The sequence below is a fragment of the Struthio camelus genome, unplaced genomic scaffold, assembly GCF_040807025.1.
Source record: "Struthio camelus isolate bStrCam1 unplaced genomic scaffold, bStrCam1.hap1 HAP1_SCAFFOLD_48, whole genome shotgun sequence".
Classification (NCBI taxonomy): Eukaryota; Metazoa; Chordata; class Aves; order Struthioniformes; family Struthionidae; genus Struthio; species Struthio camelus.
The window spans coordinates 1,201,367-1,227,405 of record NW_027182705.1 but is presented as its reverse complement, the minus strand read 5'-3'; the positions used below and the strand labels follow the sequence as shown (position 1 = coordinate 1,227,405).

The 26,039-nt window shown below is 57.3% G+C and overlaps 1 protein-coding gene across 1 annotated transcript; it reads left to right on the top strand.

Annotated features, from left to right (window-relative positions):
- Positions 1–17,046: 17,046 nt before the first annotated feature.
- LOC138065222 (olfactory receptor 14C36-like) lies at positions 17,047–20,013 on the top strand. The gene is made up of 3 exons (XM_068929437.1): positions 17,047–17,055; positions 17,233–18,090; positions 19,999–20,013. The coding sequence occupies exons 1-3, from the start codon at positions 17,047–17,049 to the stop codon at positions 20,011–20,013; spliced, it is 882 nt and encodes a 293-aa protein (XP_068785538.1).
- Positions 20,014–26,039: the final 6,026 nt, after the last annotated feature.

Genomic DNA, 26,039 nt, shown 5'->3' with positions numbered 1-26,039 from the left:
GGCAGCAGGAGAGCAGCTTTCAGCTCATTCTGGCTCTGCTTGGCAGGATGCAAGAGGAGACAGCCCTGGAGGGCAGAAGGGCCCTGGATCCCTCCTGCATCTTCAGGGTCACCATCCTCCAGGCACAGGAACACTCCCGTCTGATGTGCAGGGAGTTAGTTGAGCAGCACTTGGCAGGAGACCCCCATGGAGGAACAGGGATGCCCTATCTTATGGCTTCAAACTCAAGAAGGACATTCTTGGAGGGTGGAAAGGGGAAGAGGCTCTCCAGGAGACAGAGACATTGCCTGTGTCAGGCAGGTACCTGAGACACATCGGTGCCTCTCCAAGTGCCACTGGCTGCTTGTGGTTCGACCCCGGAGCTCTGCCTGCAAAGGTGAAGAACTGTTATCAACATCAGAAAAAATACGTGCACCTTTCCCTCAGCTCAAATGATCAACTCATTTAAAGAAAAAGGTCAATGTTTCCCCATGATGAAATCATGGGAAGGGTCAGGTAGGGTATTCATCTCAGGAGAAGTATTAGTGATGTCCCCCTGAACTAGCATGTTACATGTCCTGATTAAACTGGTCCTTTCTGAGGTCATCTTTGCCTCAGACTCTCTGGACACATGCACTTGCCCTTGTGTTCCAGTCCCCCTCCTCCCCTTACTCTCCTTATTCTCTTATCCCCTCCTTCTTTAAGCTAGCTCTGCCCTCTCTAGTTGCTGCTTTGAGCTTCAGGCAGTCTAGAGCTTGCCTCCTCTTCCAGGAGTCTCACCACCTCTTCAGCCAATGGCTTAACTCGGTGTCTCTCCAGCCTTTCCTATCTACCCGTCTGAAAGATGTCTAGTCAGGCTCTGCCTGGTGGGAAGTGGACCTCGCTGGAGGCAGCCTGGACTTGAAACACAGTTGAGGAGTGCATTTTGTGGTTCATTAAGCTCTGTCATGGGTTAGTTTTGTTTGATCCTAGTTCAGACAAACCCTTCTGTGTGTCTTTGCAGCTGGTTCTGTAAGGGAAGCAGGTGGGACTTGGGGCACAGGAGCTGTAACGCTCAGCTACAGAGGCAAGGGGAAAAGGGTTCGATGTTAACAAGAGTGGTGTAGGTCCCCAGGGGCTGATGGGAGAGCTGGCCGGGCTGGGGAGGGGAGGAGGAAGGTTGTCCACACATGTCCCGTACCAGAAATCCTGCCTTTCCTACACATCCAGGTGTCATCAGGAGACCCTCTGAATCAGGAGGAATCCAGCAATGTGGATAACAGGGATTCTCCAAGCTGAAACAAGAAGAAAACTGTGAAAGCCAACATCCGATTTTTTTGTGTTGTTGCTGATGGAAATGTTCCTCTTGTAAGTGCCCTCCTGAGAGCTCTCCACCTAGCCTCACCAGAACTGAGAGCTGACGAAAATGCTGGGGAGTGGCATGGCTTGTGAGGGCTTCTGGCCTTTGAATCCCCCCTCGAGTGTATGTGGTGCTGAGTCCATGAACCTCAGACACTGAGAGGGAACTGAGAAAAAACACTCAAGAAGTTCAAGTCAGAATTAAATCCCAAGTTTCGGGGAGTGTTAATGGGTCCCCCTGAGGACCATTCCCAACAAAGCCTCCCCAGGGGCGGATGAGAGCAGAAAGGTGGAGGCACTTGTTGCAGGTTGGCAAAGGAAATGTGCAGGTGGCTGTGACACCAAGTCACCCTTGCTGTGTGTTACCCTACAGCATGGGCCAGCACTGACACCCAGCCCCTGGGTGGGGTGGTGCTTTCGCTCCGACTTGGCTCAGGGCTCTTTGTGGGGGGCAGGGTGAGGGTGGGGGTGTGCAAGGCTGCCTGCAGGATGGGACAGCACCCAACCTGCTCCCCCACTTTATTCTCCCCCAGGCATCTGACCACCCTTACTGATGACTCTTTACCTTCATTGGCTTTTCATCTAAACACAAAACCAGGGGCTCACTACCGACTCCGTCTGGGTGTCCTGTCCAAAAATTCAGTCTGAACTTCTTAAGCTGCATTTATTTTTTAGCTCTTTCTTCTTCCTTTTCTTCCTCTCCATAAAGGCCTTGTGCATCAGGACCCTTCTCCCATCTTGGGAGACCTCCCCTGGACTCTCTCCAGGTCCTCCCCATTCCTCCAGCACTGGGAAGCCCACACGGGGACACACTCTTCCAGATGTGGCCACACCAGTGCTGAGTCAAGGGGGATGAGAGCTGCCCTTGTCTGGGCTGCTAGGGTCTTCCTAATGCAACCCCATATGCAGCTGGCCTCATTATTGCAAGCATGCACTGCTGGCTCCTCTGGCATCCCTCGTCATGTCCAGGCCCTTCTCCTCAGGGTCACTCCTCTGATGGTCAGCTCTCAGCCTGTCCTGAGAAAACCTGCAGGGTTTTTTGCTCCCACAATGCAGGACTGGCCACTTTTCCTTGCACAACTCCATGAGGTTTGTGTTGGACAAAACCCCAAGTTTCTCAAGGCCCCTCTGGACTCGAGCTCCTTTGTGTCAGCTCTTAATATGCGTGTACAGATGGCTCGTCCTGTCTTCCTGTGCCTCTGACAGGATAACAGCATGAGGCATTGCAGGACACTGCGGATAATAAAAGGAGGTGCTAGTTTAACGGAGCTGCTGGCAAATGTAGAAATCACCACAGACACCATCTCAGAGAGGCCCAATGAATGTACAAAGAACGTATAACCAGGGCCAGTGGAGATCGGGAAACAGGTGTGTGCTGACTGCATGGGCGGGGATCAGGATGGTAAAAGAGAAGACCTTGTCAGGTGGAAAAGAGGGCATAATGCAATAAAAGGTGAAGCAAAAGAAAAAAAAAAATCAGTGCTCACTGTGGGTACCTGCAAAGCACTCCTGAATGGGAATGACACTAACCAGAGCAGGACAAGAAACATGCTGTTGATCTGCTCCTACTTCTGTCTGACACACTGCCATGGTCACAGGGAAGCTGAAGAGTTTCTCTGATTCCACGTCCACAAAGGAAGATGTGGGGTGGAAGAAAATGCAGAATCCTTCATGCTGGGAGGGGCCTCTGGAGGTCTCTAGCCCAACCTCCTTCCCAAGGCAGGGTCAACTATCAGATCCTACCAGGTTGCTCAGGGCTTCATTCATTTAGGACTTGAAAACCTCTGAGGATGGAGATGGCACAGCGTCTCTGGGCAACCTGCCCCAGTGCTTGGCGTGACTTTACCCAGTCCATGGGTAAAATGTGTTTTCTTATCCCCAGCCTGATCTGCTCTTGTTTCAGCTAGTGCCCATTGGGCCTCTTCCTCCTGTCGTGTACAACAGTGAAGGGCCTGCCTCCATCTTCATGATGACCTCCTGGTGGCTATGGGCAGGCTGTTATTTGATCTCCCCAAAGCCTCCTCTTCTCCAGGATGAACCAACCCAGCTCCCTCGGCCTCCCACAGGGACAAAGTCAACATTACCTATGCCTGCCTCAGATATGTAAGGCTCTTCCAGTCCTTCTGGATTTTACTGCATGCAGTAAGGTCCTTAGGCAAATTAGAGTGCAGTCACCCTCATGCCATGACTTTCTGTATGCGTCACACTCATTGGGCACTGTGTTGTAATGTGCAGGTGTTGTAGACGGTGAGGAGGGCCCATTCTGAACAAGCAGTCACCCACAATAAACCTTGAACTGAGAACCTTCCAGGCCCCAGATTGATTTTTCTCCCTTAAATCCAATTTTAGCTGCACTTGTGGCAGCTTTATTGCTTCTCGTTGTCCTGCCATGACTCTCTGCACATACCAGGTTCTTTATTGGTGGTAAGCTTGAGTTGGGATGCTGCAATGGGTACCCTCAGAAACCTTTCCTTCTCCAGGCTGAACAAGACCTGTTCCCTCAGCCTCTCCTCCCAGGACAAGTGCTCCGGCCCCCAAACACATTGGCCGCCTGACACTGAACTCTGAGTGATCAACAGCGTTCTTCTCTAGGCTGCCTGAAAGGATGATGTATCTAGATGTGCTCGGATGAGTGCTGACTAGAGGGGCATCATCACTTCCCTCCATCTCCTGGCTGTGCTCCTGGTCATGCAACCCACAATGCTGTGGTCTCCGTTGCAGCCTCACGTCCAGCTCGCTGCCCACAAAGATCGCCACGTCCTTTTGTGCAGAGCTGCTGCCCACCCAGAACTCCCCAGCCCGTGTCACTGCAGGATGTTGGTCTTTCCCAGGTGAAGATAGGGCATTTGTCCTTGTTGCATTTCACAGAGTTCCTGACAGCCCATTCTTCCCACCTGCCAAGCTCCCTCTGAAAGGCAGCCCTCAGGCACATGACTGTTCTGCCCCATTCGCTGTCATCTGCAACTGGGATAAGACAGATGTCCTCCAGGCCGCTGATGAGCCTGTCAGACAGGTCAGGTTGCAGTGTAGACCCCTGCATCCTCCACTTGCCACTGGCTTCTTGGTGAAGCCTGACCCACTCACAAAAACCCTCTGAGCTCCACCATCCAACCAGCTTTTCACCCATCTGAATGTCTAGCCAGCCTGCTGTAAGGCCTCCCTTGGATACAAGAATGTTGTGGGAGACAGTGCCAAAAGTCTGGCTAAAACTGTGGTGAATGACATCTCCTACTCTTTCTTCTGCCACAAGTACAGGTCTTTTATCACAGAAGGCAATCATGTTGGTTCGGAATGATTTATGTTCAGTAAATCCGTGCTGACTCTTCCCAGGCACCTTCTTCTCCTTCATGTAGCCAGAGATGTGATCCAAGATGAATAGCTCCAGGACACACTCCTCACTCAAGTCAGGCTGAACGGCCTGCAGCTCCCCGGCTTGTCCTGGTGGCCTCTGTTAAAGATGAGCACAACATATTCCTTTTTTCTGCTCATTCGGACCTGCCATTATCTCCACAACCTTTCCAAGACGATATAGAGTCACTTTGCTTTGATAGTGGCCAGCCCTCTCAGGGTCCTTGGATGCAGCCCATCCAATCTCATAGAGTTGTATGGGTTGAGTTCTTGCAAGTCGTCCTTCACTCAACCCTCGGGCAACGTGGGTTGGTATTCTCGTCTGGACTCCTGACTCTACTACGCACACCAGTCCAGGAGACTTTGGGGGTGAAGACTGAAGTCAAGAAGGCAAAGATTTGTCACAGGGAGACCTGCTACCAAGGACCTCGTGCATGCAAAGGCTTGGATTTAGAGCAGAGTCATGCTGTCATAGATAGCAGATGGCAATGTAATGGGGAAATGTGGTTCCCACAATTGACTCCCACCTCCATCTCCAGTGGTTACAATGGCAGCGTAGACAAGGGGCTCGCTTGCAGGCATCCATGCTGTGCACACTCCAGCTTGGGCAAGGGGAATCCCACCTCCTGTGTGTTTGTGGAGCTCATAGGAGAGAGCTGAATCCAATCCCATCCCAGAAGCTTCTCAAACTGTCATGCGATGCCCAGATTGACTCATCGGAATCAATACCTGAACCATGGGAAAATGACCTCCCTCCTTGTCCTAGGTTCCTGCCTAGTTAAGAGATGGGAAGAGGATCTTCCAGAGTGGGACAGGTCCAGCTCTTGCAGATAACCACCCTCTGATGGGACAAATTGCCATGCAGTAAGGGGTGTTTAGAAACTTCAGTGTTCAGAAAGGGACCCTAGGTGATGATTTCAGTCGACTGCAGTGAACATTTCCCAGGAGGAGGGAGCCCAGGGGAGAGAGAACATCAGGCCTTAAGCTGGGCCTCTGCTCCTGAGTGGGGCCAGGCTGCAGGGACCGAGGGAGCTGCTGGCAACGGGGTGCCTCCAGCAGTGAACCCCCTCATCTACAGCCTGAGGAACAAGGAGCTCCAAGATGCCCTGAGGAAAGTGATTGCATGGACATTTTTCAGCAGTGCTAAAATTGCCTTTCCTCTCCACCACTGAATCCCAGTGTATCCCAAACCAGGACTCAGTTTTGGTGTTGTTCACTTTAATTTTATTATTACTACTGTTACTATGATGATGATGGTGATGATGAAGTTCATTTGTTATCATTTTGCTATATAAATGCTTGCAATTCACCCAGGTTTTAATGCAATGTCTCACCTGGTGGCCACACAACATTGTGTCTAACGCTAAGTCAGAGCTGGCTCCCTCACAGTGTCTCAGTAATAAAGGCAGTTCTAGCCAGTGCCGTGTCTGAACCCTGGGTGCTTCTTCCAGAGCTGGTGTCAAATATAGGCCCAAGGAGTGCAGCCCACAAGGGCTTGCTGGGCAGCCTTGTCCATGGGGTCAGGAGCCAAAAGCTCATCATCCGGTTATGATCTCTTAGACACCAAGGGATTTAGGATTGAGGATTCCCCCCTCAGTGTCCAGTGCCAGTGGAGATGAGGGATTGTCACTGTTGTACATAGCCGGGGCTGTCGCACAGGTTCAGGCACAGGGTCAGATGTCCCTCCTTCTGGAGCAGAAGCTGGAGGTGCCAGGAGAGCACAGGGGCTCTCCTGGGACAGTGTGTGCCTGGGGTGGGCAGCGAGAGGAGCCTCCCAAAATGAGAAGTCCTCCAAGGTGGAGTCCCTTAAAGGGAAACCACAAAACGCAGGTATCCACAGGCACAGGAGGACTCTGCAATCACGAGAGAGAGGCAGTGGGGACCCAGCTTCCCAGCTGGCCCGGGGAAGGGAGAGTGGAGAGTGATTCATGCCATCGTTAATGAAATACCATGTGCTGGATCCCTGGAGGGGTTACAGGCCATGATCCCCATTCGGTTGGGTCTGCTTCCCACCCGCACCAGCATGGCCAGTGCAGAGTCACCCCCGTGGCCCTGTGGCCCCACCGTCTGCTCACTCTCCAGAGCAGTACTGCCAGCTCGAGACCCTGCGGGAGAGCAGGGGACGGGGTGCAGGAACAGTTGGTGAGATCAGAGGAGGGGTGGGGACACATCAGAAGGAAGTGGCACTGGGCTTGCAATGGTCTTGGAGAGAAAGATGCTGACATTTAATCCAAGACAATGGTCACACTGTGGCTACACTAAAGTGTGTTCACGCCGCAGAGCCAGAAGTCCTTGCTGTCCTGGCCTCCCACATGGCCTAGGAAGTGACTGAAGAAGGAATAATTCTCCCCAGCTTCCCTGGTCATAGTGTCATCATCACTTCTGACAGGTGACACCAAAAGGGAGGCTGGGACCCTGTGTCAGAGCTTGTGTTGAAGGAAGCAGGACCCAGCAGCCAGATCAGTTTGCTGCTGACCCTCAGGCCCTATCTCCAGCCCACAGACTTGAGACAATCTACCCCAGGCCGCATGCTGGCCTTTACCCCAAAAGTCACCTCCAGACAGGGCTCTGCACCCAGCTGGAGGACTGGGCATCCAGCTGTGACCCCCCACCCCCGGGAGGACGAGCCCTCTGCTGGATTCTCTGCAGGGTTGGCAGGGAGCATGCAGAGGAGGTCCTGGAGCCATCTACTGGGCTTCCAGACCACCCTCTTGCCCACGGGGGCCCTCAAGCAGGGTGCCTTAGGGCAAAGATCCAACCCAGCTTGTTGTTGCCTGAACGGAGAGGAGAAACTTCCCCAGGAAACTCTTCCCAGATGCAGCCCCTTGTAGCAGCCATTTCCAGCACTGGCCGTTCCCCACGGTCCTGGTGAGGGGTGATCTCCGGATGTGACGAGCTCCATCTTCCTGTTGGGCTCAGCCCCTGTCTGGTGGGATGGCCAACCCTACCTGGCCTCGCTCCAGGCCCAGAGCCCAGGAAGGAGAGAAGGAAGGAGGGGGAGAGGGATGGAAGGAGGGAGGGAGGAAGGAGGGGAGGGAAGGAAGGAGGCAGGGAAGGCAGGAGGGAGAGAGGGACGGAAGGAGGGAGGGAGGGAAGGAGGAGGGAGGCAGGAGGGAGGGAGGCAGGAGGAGGGAGGTCGGGAGGGAGGGAAAACAGGAGGAGGGAGGAAGGAGGAGGGAGGCAGGAGGGAGGGAAGGCAGGAGGAGGGAGGCAGGAGGAGGGAGGCAGGAGGGAGGCAGGAGGGAGGGAGGGAGGAGGCAGGAGGGAGGAGGCAGGAGGGAAGGCAGGAGGGAGGCAGGAGGAGGAAGGAAGCCAGGAGGGAGGGAGGCAGGAGGGAGGGAGGGCAGGAGGAGGGAGGCAGGAGGAGGGAGGCAGGAGGGAGGGAAGGCAGGAGGAGGGAGGCAGGAGGAGGGAGGGCGGGAGGGGAGGCCCAGCCAGGCCGGGGCAGCCCTGGGGGCCCAAGGGCCGCTGTTGCTAGGCAGCACCGGGGCAGGGGGGGCGGGGCAGGAGGAGGCCACGTGACCTGCAGCTGGTGGCGTTGCTGGGCAACGCCGGGCGGGGCTGCAGTGGCCCGGGGAGAGGGGTGCCGGCCCTGAGGCGGGGGGGCGGGGGTGGGGCGGGGAGCGGGGGGAGCCGGGCCCTCCGCAGCCCCCGGCCCCGCTGCCCCGGCCGTCGGGGGGCTGGGGGCCGCCGGGGCCGTGTCCGGGGCCCGCGGCTGCCGGGAGCTGCAGTGCCCGGCGGCGCTGGGGGGTGTCCGTGGCTGGCGGTGGGCGCACGAGGAGGCCGGTCGCCCTCCTGCTCCTGCGGAGCCGCCTGCTGCTGCGGGAGCCGGCGCACCGCTGCGCAGCCCCAGCAGGAGAGCAGCCCGCTCCGGGCTCCAGCCCGCTGCCCCCGGGGTCTCGCCCGGCGCTGCTGCCCCCCGGCGCCGAGGGCCAGAGCCAGCCCCGGCCTCCAGCCAGCCCCGACCCCGACCCCGACCCCGGCCCCGGCCCTGCGGCTGTGCCGACCGCGCGAGAGCAGCGCCGCCGCCGGCTCACACGGCCGCACGTATTGATGGGCTGACGCTGGGGTTTAGGAAACACGGACGGGGGGCACTGCCCTCTGCGGAGATCCCTGGCCAGGGGGTCCTGGGAGCGCTCCGGCACTTCTTGGGGGACTTCCTGCAGCGCTGCCAGCTCCTCTCGACCTGCACAGGGCGCTCGTCACGTCTGCGCGGCGGCGGCAGCCCTACGGACGCTGTGTCTGGGTATGGTTTGTCCCACGGAGGGTCCCTGCTAGGCCCTTGGAGCCCAAGGGCCCCGGCCTGTCCCCTGCGGCCAAAGACAGGGCCCACCCTTCGACCATGGGGGAAAGGGCCTTCCCTCAGCAGTGCCGCAAGCTGGACTGGCCCTGGAGGAGCTGACGGCTGCGGCAGCTCGCTGGCACTGGAGAGAGGTGGTGGCAGATGCCTGTCCTATGGATGACAGGACGCGCGGAGGAGACTTGCCAAAGGGTCTCTCTGCTTCCTTCCTTTGCAGAGTTGTCTTGGAGGAAGCCGAGGGCCCTCACGCTTCCTGGAGGCAGAGCTGCACTTGTCAGAGACCCGGCCCCTCTCCCGGGTCTCTCTCGAGGTGCTCCCCATGCGCACCGCGGGCGGCCTGGCTCAGGAATGAAGCTCCGGGTGGGCCGAATCACATGAACATGAGCTGCCCCATGGTTTCCTGCTCTTTTTATTGCCGCTCAGAGAAGCTCTCTTGTCTCCTGGCTCAGGTGGGAGTTGTGCCTTGCCAGCACCCCGTGAACCTGCACTCGGTAAATACAGGTGTACTCGGGGTTGCCCCAGTTGCTCTGCACCTGGAACTTGATATACTGGAAGGGTCTGGGAAGCTGCTTCTGCAAAGGAGACGGGGGGAGCCATCCTCACTCGGCTGCAAAGAGCAGCAGCCCAGCAAGGTGGCTTCCTTGGCCAGCGCTAGCCCTGCTGGGGAACCCGAGGCGGCAGCCCTGGCAGAGGCGGCAGCCATGGTTCCCACGCCAGAGCCACGAGGCGCAGGATGCTTGGGGTCATCCTCCGCCCTCTGTCGCCCAAGGGCTGGCAGGCAAAGCTCCGTTCGTCCCTCCCATCGCGCCCACACGCACTGCCAGTACCTCCAGGCGGAAGGTCTGAACAGCCTCTTTGTCCACGTCAAATAGGAAGAGCCCCAGGGGAGTTTCTGCTGCTGCTTCCTCACCCACGCCCTCCAAGGCAACAGACAGTGGGGGCAGGTCAGGCTCCAGCAGAGCCTAAGGAAAAGCGCCCGCGGCGTCCCAATCGGGGATGCCTGCCTCCTGCCCCGCTCCTCTCGCAGCGGTCTGGAGGAGGTGAGTGTGGCTGTGGGTCAGGCTGTGTTGAGCAAGCGCTCCCAGACCCTTGGGCCAGGAAGCACACAACAAGCCGGAGTGGCACAACGGCACCGTGAGCCCCCACAGACCCCAGGCAGGGACGCGCTGCTCTGCAGCCACCAGCCACCAAGCTGCCAGGAGCAACGAGTCTCCCTTGCAGCTTTTGGCCATGGCCAGATTGCCTCCCCGCCCCCTGCCCCGGAGGTGCAAGGCAGAGAGACTTACAGAGACAGCAAAAGCTTTGGGGGCGCTGCTGACTTGCCCAGAAGGAGAGACTGCCTTGGAGATGTGCTCCACGGTGACAGCCCTTGGCCAGATGTGCTCAGGCAGCCGGATGACCACTTGGCCCTCAGCTCCTTGGAAAGCCCAGCACTGTCCAGGCGAAGTGTGCGGCTGCAAGCAGAAAGCAGACCCCTCCAATGGCAAGGCGCTCCAGGAGCCCACAGGACGGGCGGCTTTGCAAGAAGCACAGGCCTGCCTTTGTCTCTCGCCTGCCATTCTGCCTGGAAAGGTGCACAAGTGGCTGGAAGGGACAGGAGGGGGCACTTTCACACTTGTTTTCAGAATACGCAAGTCTTCCTTACGAAACATCTAGGCTCAACTGCCTCTCCAGAATCCTGCTCTGATTTTGCACGGCGTTCAGAGACAGGGCGGCTCTGCCTAGCGCATGTCACCCCATGAGCCTTTGAAGGCTGTGCGGGAGAGACGAGGCCCAGTCCAGCTGCCACACTTCCTCCCACTGGGCAGATCCCGTCAGGCTCGGGGGCCTGCAGGAGGCTCTGTCCTTGCCTCAGTGGCTTGGCAGGTCCCCCCACAGCTTCCCCTCTCTCTGGAAAGCAACCACTGGAGTGGAGGTGGGCAAACGCAGCTGCCAGGAGGACAAAGGTGCTCAGCAAACGGCGACCAAGGGTTGTGGGCAGGTTGCTGCCGCTGGGTTCAGCTCCGTTCCCCTCCAGCTGGGAGGGCAGCGCTGTCGGGAAGCACGGGGGATCGTCAGGAAGACAAGGAGCGTGGTAAGGTTGAGCGATACTGCTGCTGTGACGGGAGGCGTTTGGGACTTGCTGCCCCAACTGGAAAGCAAGGAAGGGCCTCAGAAGTCATGCTGTCTCTGCTATTACCTGCAGAATGGTGTCGGGAGGGTTGGCAACCGAGAAGAACCATAGGCCAAGCCAGCGAGCCCCACCGCCTCGCCCACCATAGGTGCTGGATGTTCTCTCTGTGTCGATTGTGGCCCCTGAAAGACACATGGAAAGAGGCCAGGAGAAGCAGCGAGTTAGCAGGTATTTCTCAAGGTTGCAAGCGCAGCTGGGCAGACTTTCTGGGGGGGCCATAGAGCAGCCGAGTGCCAGGAGACTCTCCCTAGGCATACCTGTGGTTTTCAGAGCCCAGTCCACCATCTCAAGGTAGTTTGCTGCTGTCTTCTCCACTGCTGCCCAGGTCAAGTCAAGAAGGTGCTGGGAAAAACATTGGGAAAGAAGGGAGAGACGGGAGTGAACGTGGAGAATGACACAAACGCCTCAGCGGGCACTCGTGCGTGAGTGCTGAGTGCTTGCCCAGAGCAAAGGGGAGACTCGGGGTCAGTCCCCCACGGGCAAGACTTGTGGGAAAAAGTGCCACACTGGGCAGCAAGAGGACAGAGCTGGCTCTGAGAAGAGCCAGGAGGAAGCGGCAGGAGGGAGCCTCCAAAGGACAGCAAGGTCTCTCCTCCACTCCCAGCCTCTTTACCCCTCTCTTCTCCTCGGCCATCTTGCTCTCCTCCAAGACTTCTTCCACGGAGTGCAGGAGGGCCTCCTTTGCGGCACCCATCTCTGCCTGCAGGCGAGCCACCTGCTCTTCCAGAAGCTCCCGCTCACGGATTTTCTCCCTCAGCAAGGCCAGCGAGCTGCTGAAGACAAAGGGAAAGCATGTGTTGTCCAAGGGCCACCCAGCCCCTGCAGGCAGGCTCCAAACGCAGGCAGGATTCCTGCAGGGTGCCATGTCCTTGCCCCCCTCCTCGTTCCTCCCTCGCCTTCACAAAGGCTCCCCCTTCACCTCCACGTTTAGCAGGTGGGAAAGACTGGAGCCCTGCATGTTTTGCCCATGGTAAGATGGGGCCCATGGTAAGGAAGCGCTCTTACCCGAGAGTCGTGAGCTCTGCTTCCAGCAGCTCCCCTGCCTTCTCCTGGAACACAAAGGCCCTCCGTGAGAGCAAGCACAAGGAGCGCTGTGGGGGCTTCGCAGAGGAGACTTCCCTGGGAGCAGCAGGCAGCAGCTGCTGCTGCTCTCCATCAGTCTGGAGCAAGGCAGAGGGCTGCAGGCCTTTCTGCAGCCACTGTCTCTGGGAAGAGCAAAGCCACCTGCTGCCCCACTTCTCCTTTCTTCAGCCTGCCAGCCTGCAGAGCTCCCTCAGGGACATCTCTGTGTCAAAGCTCATTCAGCAGCTATGGCAGCGTATGGACAGGCACCAGCGTCCCCACCCCCTCCCACGTCTCTGTGAGGATGAGCCCTGGCACTGTGGAGCAGCTTCCCACCTTTGGCAGGGGAGGCAGGAGCTCAGAGCTAGGGCCTCGGCCGCACTTTGCCTTCCCCCAGCAAGAGGCACGTACCTGCAGCGCTTCCTTCTGCCCCTTGCTCTCGCTGAGCAGCAAGCCCCAGCAGTAAAGCCCAGCTGGAAGTCACCACGTCAAGAGACAGTTGTATTAGGAGGCTTTCCCGTGTTCCCTGTAGGCACATTGTGGCCTCCCACCCGTTGGGGGCAAGTGCTTGGCTGGGACAGCTGGAGCTGGAGCCAGTGCAGAGAGAGGCTGTGGCTCCAACCCCTGGGGCACCCCCTAGGCCCCGGAGCTTGGACAATAGCTACACCCAACGGCCACAGAGCCACAGGCTAGTGAAGGCATGTGGTCCTGAGCCAAGACAAAATGCAACCGGCCACGCAAGGTTCTGCACAGACATTCAAAGCCCAAAGCTCTGAAGCAGGGAGGGACCTCTCGCCAAAACGATCCTATGCGCTCCACTCCCTAACACTGCCTGAGCCCAGGGAAGGCGGGAGGCAGGCCGCAGGCCACCTGTGCAGACCATCTCTGGCCTTCACTCTCACAGAGATGTGAAGCTGGAAGGTGGGATCTACTGCCTCTCCCTCCCGCTGACAGCTGGCATCCAGTAGGCCTGGGCTGCCCCGCAAGGTGTTTGGTCAGCACTACTCACCAGCAAAGATTGGGGCCAGCAGGAAAAGGCCCCTCAGGAACCTGCTGCCATTCTGCCAGGCGATGCTTCGTCTACAAGAGAGGGACCGCTGTTGTTATCCGAGCCTACAGCTTGGGCTTTGATCTTGTGGTGATGCATTTAGGGGCTACCTTGCTACCAGGTTCCTCAGGTCAGCAGAGCGGAGAAGCGCAGGGCCCAGGGGTGTTTAGGAAGCTCTGCGCTGGAGCCCACCACCCTGGGGGCACTAAGGCAGTTGAAGATGTTTGGCCTGACACACAGGCAGCAGCCTGGTGCCCCTGGGCTCTCCCAAGGAGAAAGGGCAGGGTCTTGCCCACCACAAGGCTCTGCTGGGCTGCCTGGCTCGCCAGGCTGGAGGGCAGTGCTGCATGCATCCCCGGTGCTCTGGGGCTGCCTGTCCGTGCCAAGGAAGCTGGGCGGCACACAGGGCTCCTTGCCTTTCCCCTCCCTGCTCTTTGGGCCCTGTTGCACCCACCTGCCCAGCTCGGTTGGCATCTTGCCTAGTCCAGCCCAGTCTCCAGCAAGAGGGAAAAGGTCGCAGTGCTGCAACTACCCAAAGGCCTCTTGCCAAAGCGCCCGCTGGCTCCTGCAAGCCTTCCTGTTTGCAGAGCTGCCCATCTGGGCCGGCGGGGCTTTTATGTAGGGCAGCTGTTTATGACGTCACAAGAGCCAACTGCCCTAGAGGCAAGGTGCTGCCCATGATGACCTCAGTAGGGGGGTTTGGGTGTTTCCCAGGAGGGGGTTGTCGTACAGCCTGGGAGAGAGAACCCCTGTGGCTTAGCCCCCACCCCAAGCCTGAACCCTCCCGGCACACCCGCGCAGGAGCACTGGTGAGCCCAGAGAGCCAGCTCACTTGGTCACCCGGGCAAGCTGCTGTGGCGTTACCCACCTCCTCCTCTACCAGGCTCTTGCATGTCGTGTCGCAGCCTTGGAGCTTGTCACTCTGGCCAGTGTGCACACAGCTGGTGGTGCCTCTGCCCAGTGCAGGTCTTGCCAGCTCGTCAGCCCCTTGGCTCTTGGCTCCCAGCTGCTCAGGCCAGCATCTTCTCAGGCGCTCTTTGTCCGGCTGGTGCTTGGGCTCTTCCTTGTCACTTGGGTCCTCCTCAGGGCAGTGGGGTCTCCAGGGAGAGCAGGGCTGCCGTGACTGCCTCGGTCCCCATGCTGCCTTTGCCCTGTCCCCCACTTAAAGATGGTAAATGTTATACCCTTCAGAAATGAGGGCATACTTTGGAGAAAGCACAGCAACATGACCAGGGAGGGTCTGGGCACTCCAGGGGTGAGTCCAGGTCACAAGGTCAGGCCAGCTTACTCAGGGTTTTATCCAGCCTGGTCTTGAAGGCCTCCAAGGATGGAGATGGCACTACCTCACTGCACCACCTGATCCAATGCTTGAGTGACCTCCTGCTGAAAAAGTTCCTCTCTCCTAGGCCCACTGGCTCTTGCCTTCCCACCATGCACCACTGTGTGGGAGCCTGACTTTGTCTCCTTGACAACCTCCCTGTGGTTACTGGAAGGCTGCTGTTAGGTCCTCCCAAAGCCGTCTCTTCTTCAGGCTGAAAAAAACGCATTTCCCTCAGCCTCTCCTCCACAGGGCCTGGGCCTCAGAGCCTGACCACCTTGGTGGTCCTCAGCTGAACTCCTCACCCTTTGCTAATGCTTTCTTTTATTGGGGGGCGGGGGCACGGCCCAAATCTGAATGCAGTCTTCTAGCTAGGGTCGAATGAGAGCTGAGTGGAGGGGGACAATCACTTCCCTGGATCTCCTGGCTGCGCTACTGTGTTCAGGCAGCCCAGGATGCTGTTGCCTTTCATCGCTGCCAATACTGGAAGATTCTGATGCATTGAGTGACTCCTGGCAGGACAGAAGTCTCCCATCCTTCTCCCATCGAGAGGGCCCTATGGGGGTCCCGGGTGCTAAGAGCTCTAGCTCATGCAGAGGACATGTCCAAAAGGTCTTTTCAGAGGCAGGTGAAAGAAAGGCTGATTGAAAGGGAAGGAGCTTTCCTTCTAGTAAAAGCTAGTTAGTCCCAATAAAACTAGAAAACTCAGATCCTAATTTTGGCATGGAGTGAAAAAGGAAACGTTCTTCTGGTTTGTCAAGGAACTAGGACTCCCAAACCTTCACTCTCGGAGATCGCTATGTCTGTGAGAAACTTCAGCAAACCCTTTTGATCCCACCTCAGCCTGCAGGCAGCACCAGCAGCACCTTTATTGCCTCATGAGGGTTTTTCTGACCTGCTCCTTGGGACCTGTGAGCACAGAGCTACCGCTGCCCAGTGCCCTGTCCTGGCAGGTTTCTGTAGGGCAGAAGTGAGTGTGCAGAGGGTGGGATGGGGTCTGTGAGCACCATCAAGGAAAAGACATTGGGAGAGAGAGCAAGAGCTCTCAGCAGAGACAGCTCCGGGCATCAGAGACGGGTAGGGAATAAGAGGGAACTGCAAACAGAGTCGTCATGGGAGGATGGATTTGAGTACATCTTAATCAGTCCCTGCAAGGCAGACAGCTTGCTCCGAGCCAGCCCGCCATGTCTCCTCTCCCACCGAGCAGAGCCTCTGCCCTCACAGCTGTGGAGTCCAGGGCATGAGCCACCTGCTCTGCAGGCAGACCTGCAGCAGAGGAGAGGGGCCTCCCTCCTGCCACGGGCCCGTTTTGTGCTGCCCGACAAAGGGGCTGAGAGCGCTTGTCCTGCAATGTCACTGTCTTTGGGGTAGCATGCCCAGCTGGGGAGGTGAAGGCTTTCCCGAGTACCCATCTACCCCTCTCTCCTTGCCTCCCGTGGCAGCAGGATTGTGGTGTTACTCCTTGTTTCCCCTCCTCTCCGTGCTGCCCTTGTTCTTCTCTCGGGCTCCCTGGGGGTGGTGGGTTTTCAGCTGCAGCTCAGACACCTGCCCGGAGAGTTGTGCCACGGAGGTCTCTGCTTGGGAGTGAGGTGTCCGCAGCCCCCTTGTGACCGGTGCAGCTCCAGGACATGCAGTGGGTGGGGAGGGGAGTGGAGCTGACTGTCCCAGAAGGAGAGCCCATCTGCAGTCCTAACAGTCCTTGCACCATTTCCCTGTGGTGTCGTGGCAGGCTTGGGGCTGCCCTCCAGAAGGGCACCGCTGCCTCCTACCACCATCTCTGTGCTGTGTGAGGGAGGGGTGAAGAGTCTTCAGAGATGCTGGGCGTATGGAGATGGTGTTGGGAAGCTGTATGTGGGCAGCTGAAAAGAGCCCTGTGTGTGCTTGGCTAGAAGGGAGAGCGTGGAGACGTCGCTCTGGTGCCCTGAGGAAGGGAGAGAAGGTTGGAGACGTGCACTTGGGACCTGGGCTCGTCTGCTCTCAGCAGGGGCTGGATACTTTCTCCGGCAACAGATGAGAGTGACCATCCTGCAGCTCAAAGGGCTGTGAGCACAGGACAGGAGGGACCAAGACTAATAGAGAGACAAGCTGTCCTCCCTCTGCATGAGGGGACAGGGAATTGGTCTTTCTCAGGAGTCCCAGCAGAAACGCTGAGAATTTCTGCCTTTTGAGGAAGACTGCCCAGGGGGCACAGGGCCATCTCACAGACAATAAACATTAGGAAGAAATCCCTAAAGCTCTGCTCCTCAACCCTCATTCTTCAGAACTGGTGGTGAAGATGCTGAAATATTCCTTCCACCTGCCCAGTGGCTTTCACCTGACAGACCTTGTGACTGTCAGAGCTAGTCAGCCCCACTCCCATGTCCCCACTGCCCTACAGCAGGATGGACAGACTGCCCTGGAGCCCATGGGCAGAGGCCCGTGCTCCTCATAGCACACTCCGCCAGTGTGCAGTAGACCTCAGTCAAGGGTGATGCGCCCAGATGCTCTCCGTAAAGAGAGAAGCAGTACAAGGGCTTGGATGATGAATTGGAACATTTGGGGTTTTTTTGAAAAGTCTCTCCTAATTTCTTCATGTCTCTTCCTCTTTGGACAGTCCCCCAAACACGGAGAGAGCATGATGTCCAACAGCAGCTCCCTCTCTGAATTTCTCCTCCTGGCATTCGCAGACACCTGGCAGCTGCAGCTCTTGCCCTTTGCGCTCTTCGTGGGTGGGCATCTACCTGGCTGCCCTCCTGGCCAACGGCCTCATCATCACCACCATAGCCTGTGACCACCTTCTCCACACCCCCATGTACTTCTTCCTCTTTAATCTCTCCCTCCTCGACGTAGGCTCCATCTCCACCACTGTCCCCACATCCATGGCCAATTCCCTCACAAACACCACGACCATCTCCTACTCGGGATGCACTGCCCAGGTCTTCCTGATTGCTTTCTTGTTTGGAGGAGAATTTTCTCTTCTCACTGTCATGGCCTATGACCGCTACGTTGCCATCTGCAGACCCCTGCACTACGGGACCCTCCTGAGCAGCAGAGCTTGTGTCCAAATGGCAGCAGGAGCCTGGGGCAGCAGCTTTCTCAATGCTCTCCTGCACACTGCCAGCACCTTTTCCATACCTCTCTGCCAAGGCAATGCTGTGGGGCACTTCTTCTGTGAGATCCCCCACATCCTCAAGCTCTCCTGCTCACACTCCTACCTCCAGGAAGTTGGGGTGGTTGTGATTACAACCTGTTTAATCTTGGGGTGTTTCATGTTCATTGTGCTGTCCTACTTGCAGATCTTCAGAGCTGTGCTGAGGATCCCCTCGGAGCAGGGCCGACACAAAGCCTTCTCCATGTGCCTCCCTCACCTGGCCGTGGTCTCCCTCTTTGTCAGCACTGGCATGTGTGCCTACCTGAAGCCTCCCTCCCTCTCCTCCCCATCCCTGGATCTGGTGGTGGCTGTTCTGTATGCGGTGGTGCCTCCAGCAGTGAACCCCCTCATCTACAGCCTGAGGAACAAGGAGCTCAAGGATGCCCTGAGGAAAGTGATTCAATGGGTACAATGTGGGCACCAATAACCATCCCATGTGCACCCACTCATCATTCACAGGGCGTTTGGCATCAGGGCTCTCTGTTGTTCTTTTCTTCTTTTCTTACTTTTCTGATACATTCTCATTAAAAGAAAAAAAATTTGATTTGTGCCACTTCTCAGGAATCTCATTTGAATCTGAGCCAGAGACCGTGGTGAAGCAGGAAGCCAGGTGTCTCCCTTCCTCCGCAGAGATGGGGGAACCTCAGAGCCCGCTAGTCTGAGCTCCCTCGGATGCCCCTAGTGCAATGAGGGGAGTTTCCCTTTGCAGGGTCTCTTTTGGCACTGACACCAAGGGCGCTCAGGGGCACACAGTCAGGCTCGGACAAGTACAGACAGGGTGAGACTGTGGGTCCCGCATCCCTTAGGAGAGCTCAGCTCTTGGAAAAGGAGAAGGAGCATCAGGTTCCTGGGCCACCAGCTCGGGGCAGGCGGCTCTGTCGCTGGGGCAGCAGGAGCTGCGGAGGGGCTGCAGGGCCAGGGCTGTCGTGCTGTGCTGGGCAGCGGGGTGGGCATGGAGGGGCTGCAGCCGAACCACCACAGCGCCCTGCCCAGCACCCAGGAGACCCATAGACACTTTCTGCAGAGCTTTCTTAAGAGACATGGCAGGGTCTCAGATTTGCAAATGTTTCCGCTTTTGCTAATTTCCAGGAGTTTTTACACTCTTGCCTGCCCTCCTGGAAGGAGGAGGGAAGGCAGGAGGGAGGTTAGCAGCGGTGGAGAGAGGGCGGGAGGGAGGGAAGGCAGGAGGGAGGGGAGGCAGGAGGAGGGAGGCAGCGGTGGAGGGCGGGTGGGAGGGGAGGCTGCCCATGATGACCTCAGAGGGCAGTTTGGGGGGGTTTCCCAGGAGGGGGTTGCCATGCAGCAGGGCTAAAGACATCAGCCAGGTGACCTTGCTGGCCTTGGAAGACATCCACCCGCCTCTGCCCCTGACCATCCGGCCACAGCCTGTGCTGCTGCTGCTGCTGCTTGCGATGCGGCCGTGCCAGGGACAGACCTTTCCATTGGTTGTTGATAAGGCTCAAGCAGTTCTGGGCGGCACAGCCTGCGGAGGTCTTGCTAGTGGTGGCTCCTCCTTCAGCAGAGCTAGCTCTGCTCAGACTTGCTGAGGGCGCAGTCCATGCCCATGCCCAGGTGGCTTAGGAAGGTATTGAGCAGTGTCAGAGCCAGGAGGGCCCCCCGAGGAACGCTGCTTGTGAGCTACTGCTCGTTGGAGTTTGAGGCATGAAGCAGCAGCCTTGGAGCTTGTCACTCGGGCCAGTGTGCACACAGCTGGTGGTGCCTCTGCCCAGTGCAGGTCTTGCCAGCTCGTCAGCCCCTTGGCTCTTGGCTCCCAGCTGCTCAGGCCAGCATCTTCTCAGGCGCTCTGTGTCCAGCTGGTGCTTGGGCTCTTCCTTGTCACTTGGGTCCTCCTCAGGGCAGTGGGGTCTCCAGGGAGGGCAGGGCTGCCGTGACTGCCTCGGTCCCCATGCTGCCTTTGCCCTGTCCCCCACGCCACACAGTCACAGAATCACAGTGTGGTTGAGGTGGGAAGGGACCTCTGGAGATCCTCTAGTGCAACCCCCCTGCTCAAGAAGGGTCACCTAGCGCATTTTGCCCAGAATCATGTCCTGGCAGCCTCTGAATAGCTCTAAGGGTGGAGAGTCCACAGCCTCTGTGGGCAATTTGTTCCAGTGCTCAGTCTCCATCACAATAAAGCCGTTTTTCCTCCTGTTGAGACAGAGCTTCCTGTGTTTCAGTTTGTGCCCGTTGCCTCTCATCTTCTCACTGGGCACCACGGAGAAGTCGGGCCTCGTCCTCTTGACATCCTCCCTTCAGATACTTCTACACGTTGACAAGTCCCCCTCAGTCTTCTCTTCTCCAGGCTGAAGAGTTCTAGCTGCCTCAGCCTTTTGTCGTAGGAGAGCTGTGCCAGTCCCTTCATGATCTTTGTAGCCCTCTGGTGGACTCGCTCCAGGAGCTCCCTGTCTCTCTGGTAGTGGGGAGCCCAGAAGTGGACACAGTGCTCCAGATGTGGCCTCGCCAGGGCTGAGGAGAGGGGCAGAATCACCTCCCTCCACCTGCTGGCCACACGCTTCCTAATGCAGCCCAGGATCCCCTGGGCCCTCCTGGCCACAAGGCCGCATTGCTGCCTCATGGTCCACCCGTTGTCCCCCAGCACTCCCAGGTCCTTCTCCACAGAGCTGCTTTCCAGCAGCTGCAGACTGAGTCAGGGGTTTTGGGTTGCCTCCAGCCTCACAGGCCCAGCACACCTGGGCCCTGCTGCTCACCTTCACTCCTTGCGCTGCCACCACAAGGATCGCAGGGCAGGCTGTGTGGCCCAGCGTTGCCCCCTGTGACTCAGCTCCATCTTGTCCCCACTCCCAGCCTAGTGCTGCTGGCCCTGGTGGCTGCCCATGTCTACGTGGAGAGAGGCCTTACAAGAGAAGCCCCACACATGGCCAAGCCTGGCCCCCCCCAGTAGTGGGCCCTTGGGTGAGGGTCCAGGTGCCTGGGCCTTCTGAGGGAGATTGTGTGATGAAGTACAGGAAGCCTGGAGGCCCTGGTGCCCGGGGACACAGAGGTCAGTGGGTGATGCAGGGCGGAGTGGGGGGTCCCTCTGCCTGGCTTCCCTGCCCTCTGGGGTGTTACAGGAGTGCCTGGATGCTGGAGTTCCCTGCAGGGTGATGAGGCCTAGGGGTTGGATGGTGTGTTGGGGGGCAGTGGGGCAGCTGCTTGCTTGCTAGGTTGTGTGAGGTCACGGGGCTGCGTGGACTCCAGGGCTCCTGACGCTGCGTCCCAGCAGCTGGATTAGGGAAGCCTTTGTGGCCCTTAGTGTATGACACCGTTGTCCCCTTCTAGCCCTTGCTGCTTGCTGTGTCTCAGGCTCTGAGGAGGGAGCAGGGGGAGGCTCGCAGCACAGATGGGCAGGGCCACTCTAAGGTGCTTGTTGCCTCAGGCCCAGGGCCTGTGCCTGCCCAAAGGCAGTAGGAACCTTCTGGTCATCTCAGCCAAGAGCGGTTTTTCCTGCCCTGGCTGCCTCGACAGTCTTGTTTCCAGGAGCTACCAGGAGCACGTAGCTCACGTCATAGCACATCCCCACCGAGCAACCTCAGACCTGCGTGTGGCGATCCCACACCAGAAATGACACTCATCTGCCAGGATGTAAACCCTGCATCTCCATGTCTGGTGTGTCTGTGGAATTAGCAACAACACTAGCAGGACGAAGCAGAAAGACAGAGGTGTTTGGGGGGACAAGAGGGTTTCCAGATCAGTGTTCCAGAAAGCGGCTGTAAGGTTGCAGCTACTCTAAAGATGGTCAACGATATAGCCTTCAGAAAGGAGGGCATCCTTTGGAGAAAGCACAGGAACATGACCAGGGACAGTGTGGGCACTCCAGGGCTGAGACCAGGTCACAAGGCCAGGCCAGGTTACTCAGGGTTTTATCCAGGCTGTTGCCTTTCATTGCTGCCAGGGCACACTGCTGGCTCACGTTCAGTTGGTGTGCATGGAGACGCCAGGTCCTTTGCAGCAGAGCTGCTCCCCAGCCAGCCAGTCCCCAGCCTGAACCCTCTGCAGGGGGTCCTTCCTGCCCAGCTGCAGGACTTTGCCTTTGTCCTGGTGCAACTTCTCTCACTCGGGAGTCACTTTGCAAAGGTCTAGTGCGTTTCTGCCCAAGGAAGGGGAATTATGGAGGATCATTCCCAGGCAGGGGAGGCCAGTGCGGATTGTCCCCTTCCAACAAGGGAGAGCAAAGGAGATGAGATACGGAGCTGCTCCCTGGGCATCTCCCAGGATGCTGCACAGCAGGACTGTCTTGTGATCCCCCGTGGACAAATGCTCAGTCTCTTTCCAGAGGAGCATCTTGGCAGGTACTGCAGATGATGTGCAGTTTCCAGTGGCTCCTGAAAGTCTCTCCCCAGCTCTGCTGCAGAGTGTCTGGGTTGGTTAAAGAAGTAGCAGGGTCACTGTATGATGTGGCCAACAGCTCCAGATGGGCAGTGTCCAGGGTGAGTAGCAGGTATTTTTGTGGCCTTGAACTCCTCTCTTCCATCATCCATCAGATGGAGGCGTGTGCTGCTGGTTTTCCAGCTCTCAGGAGCAAGAAGGCTGAGTATGGAAATGAAGGAATTTGAGGAAATGAAGGTTTTGGGGGCCAAAGCGTAGATGTCTGAAAGAGGAGAAAAGCTTCAGCATGTCGATGTTTTATGTCCCTTGCAAATAAATCCACTCCAGGCAGCTCAGCCACATTGAAGATCCTGGCTCGGATGATGGAGGAAGATGAGATCTGTCAGTACTTAACACCGGACTGACCATCCCAGATGTTCACAACCTGCCATAGGCTGGCGGGATCCAGGAGCAGTGACTGTACATGGAGATGTTGTGAAAAGAATTTGTCTGAGGTTAACACACCACTTCTCTGGAACCGGGAGACAGGGGCAGTGCCAGGGTGCAGTACTCTCCGACCAGGTTCCTTTAGCTATTCCACGCGTAGGGAGAGGGCAATGTTTAAGATCAAAGTTTATTCTGAGGGACTTGGATGTTACATGGGATTTTTGGTTTAGCAGAATGATTCAGCAATATACTGGAATCACAACTCCAGTGTCTACACTTCACAAACTCTAGCAATTGCAATACACAGTTCAGTCACGATACCAATGTGATTGCCAATACCGGTCTCAAATGTGCTCACCGTCATGATGCTGGGCATCCCCAGTCGCCAGGAAGGAATCACGTGGGTTGATGCCAGCTCAAGCCCGTTGCTCTCTCCAGAATTCCTTAGTTAGTTGTTGAGGTGTTATGCTCTGTGTTGGGCTGAGCCACATACACACTTCCCCCATGCTGGTCTGGCTAATCTCAGGGAGACCTTCCCATTCCTTTGAACAACTGGAGAAACATTCACACCAGGCCCAACTAACGGATATGGCTGTTTATCTAACACAAAGGTCACCCTCTGGCCCCCTTTGTGTGGAGATAAAGTCAGTCCTCTGTGCGACAGCAAGGATTAACGAGCCTCATCCTACACTGTTGCTGAGCTTCCTGGGGCACCTGGCCCTCTGAGCCTTCTCCCATTGTAGGGGTTGTTGGTCAGTCACACACCCCTTCCCACTGAAAGCAACCCTTTTCCTGCACCCCCACACACCCCCCTACCACTTCTGCCTCCCCTTCCTGCACTCATGCAGCCTTCCCAAAACCACCTCCCTCCTGCCTGCCACAGCCACTCAGGCAGCAAGCTGCCGTGGGCTTGGCAGCTCCTCCGTGTGGGAGAGACACCCAGCAGTGCGCACTCCTCAAACACCTCCTGTATCCCACCAGCACCATCCCCTTTCTCTGCCTTCCAAATCCAGGCCCCCCAAATCAACCACAGCCCCTCCAGCACCAACAGGCAGCCTCCAACAGGAGGTGGCCCAGCTGGGACTTCAGCCAGCCCCTCCAGGCCCTTGTCCGGCTCTCCGCCTCCTCCTTAGCAGAGGAGGAAGGCCAGGGATAAAAGGCTGGCACCTGCCCTGGCTGGTGGCAAAGGCCAGAGAGGCATGCCTGCCTCTGCCTTGGCCAGCACCTGGGCCTTTGAGAGCCTGTGATCCATGCACCCTGGGGACATCATCAGCATAGTCCCTGTTCCTGTCATCTGGGGAGTGAGAAGAGATTCAGGGGAAGGCGTTCTGGAAGGCTGTAAAAGGGCAGGGACGTGCGTCGAGACCTTGGTGTGATGTACATGCCATTAATGCAGCCTGCTGGAATGTAGGCGGGATGGCCTTTGCCTAAAGGCAGAGGTGGGATTCAGTTGTTTGGGCAGAGGTAGGGAACCTGAGGTGCTCTGGGGCACTTGCCCAGCAACCAGTCCAAAAGCATAAGGCTTTCCTGTAGGTCCCATGCGCTATCTGCTAGAAACATGTGATTCTGCTAAAAATCCCACGCATCTGACAGGGCCCTGCCAGCCCACTTTTACATCATTAAATCAAGTGTCTGCACTGAATTCCATCAACTCTTTACAGCGTAGGGATCTGCTTGCTCCTCAGCTTCATGATGAGTGGGGCTGCAGCAGCATTAGGCATCTGGTGTCATTCCCGATGGCCAAGGAAATTGCCTACCTGAGCCCCAGACATGGCTCTCTCAGTTACTCCATCCGAGCCAGCAGACACCGGCACGTGCCTTGGACCTCCTCTGCCTCTTCAGCTGTTACCAGGTGTTGGTGTGCGACCAACTGACTGCCACCCTCCATCTCTCTTGGTTACAGTGGGAGCGTAGGCAAGGAGCTCGCATGCAGACACCTCTGTTGTGCCCACTTCAGCTTGGGCAAGGGGCATCCCACCTCTGGTGTTTTGGGGGAGTTGGTGGGAGAGAGCTGAATCCCACCCCATCCCAGGGGCTTCTAAAGTGCCCTGCAATGCCCAGATGGACTCATGTGAAGCCAAACCTGAACCATGGGTAAATGAGCTCTCCTCTGGCCCTTTTTCTAGGTGTCCTGTCTAGTTAAGGGATGGGAATGGGGTCTTCCAGGGCGGGACGTTTCCATCTCTCATAGATGACTGTCTTCTGATGAAACAAGTGGCAACACTGAAATCAGTGTCTCTGCGTGGTTTAGAGAGGGACAAGAGGTCATTGTTTTTGCCTACCTCAGTGAACATTTCCCAGGAGAGAGGGAGAGAGAAAGTCAGGCCTTCAGCTGGGCCTCTGCTCCTGAGCGGGGCCAGGCTGCGGGGACCGAGGGAGCTGCTGGCAACTGGGCAGCACGGCCCCAAGACAGCTGTGGGCAGGAGCAGCTCCTCTGCCAAGAGCAGCGGGGCTCCGGGCACTGCCTGCTGCTGCTGACGGGAGATGAGGCAAGAGGGAGAGAAGTGAGAGGCAGTGTGGAGTGGGAGGACGGCTGAGTGCTCCTTGTGGGGGAAATCTGCACAGCCCTTTGCATGCTAAGTCTCTGGCTGCAGGGCAATGCTGCCGAGGTTCCTGGAGGGGTCTTCTGCACCCACCCCATCCCATGCCTGGAAGATTCTGATGCATTGAGTGACTCCTGGCAGGACAGAAGTCTCCCATCCTTCTCCCATCGAGAGGGCCCTATGGGGGTCCCGGGTGCTAAGAGCTCTAGCTCATGCAGAGGACATGTCCAAAAGGTCTTTTCAGAGGCAGGTGAAAGAAAGGCTGATTGAAAGGGAAGGAGCTTTCCTTCTAGTAAAAGCTAGTTAGTCCCAATAAAACTAGAAAACTCAGATCCTAATTTTGGCATGGAGTGAAAAAGGAAACGTTCTTCTGGTTTGTCAAGGAACTAGGACTCCCAAACCTTCACTCTCGGAGATCGCTATGTCTGTGAGAAACTTCAGCAAACCCTTTTGATCCCACCTCAGCCTGCAGGCAGCACCAGCAGCACCTTTATTGCCTCATGAGGGTTTTTCTGACCTGCTCCTTGGGACCTGTGAGCACAGAGCTACCGCTGCCCAGTGCCCTGTCCTGGCAGGTTTCTGTAGGGCAGAAGTGAGTGTGCAGAGGGTGGGATGGGGTCTGTGAGCACCATCAAGGAAAAGACATTGGGAGAGAGAGCAAGAGCTCTCAGCAGAGACAGCTCCGGGCATCAGAGACGGGTAGGGAATAAGAGGGAACTGCAAACAGAGTCGTCATGGGAGGATGGATTTGAGTACATCTTAATCAGTCCCTGCAAGGCAGACAGCTTGCTCCGAGCCAGCCCGCCATGTCTCCTCTCCCACCGAGCAGAGCCTCTGCCCTCACAGCTGTGGAGTCCAGGGCATGAGCCACCTGCTCTGCAGGCAGACCTGCAGCAGAGGAGAGGGGCATCTCTCCTGCCACGGGCCCGTTTTGTGCTGCCCGACAAAGGGGCTGAGAGCGCTTGTCCTGCAATGTCACTGTCTTTGGGGTAGCATGCCCAGCTGGGGAGGTGAAGGCTTTCCCGAGTACCCATCTACCCCTCTCTCC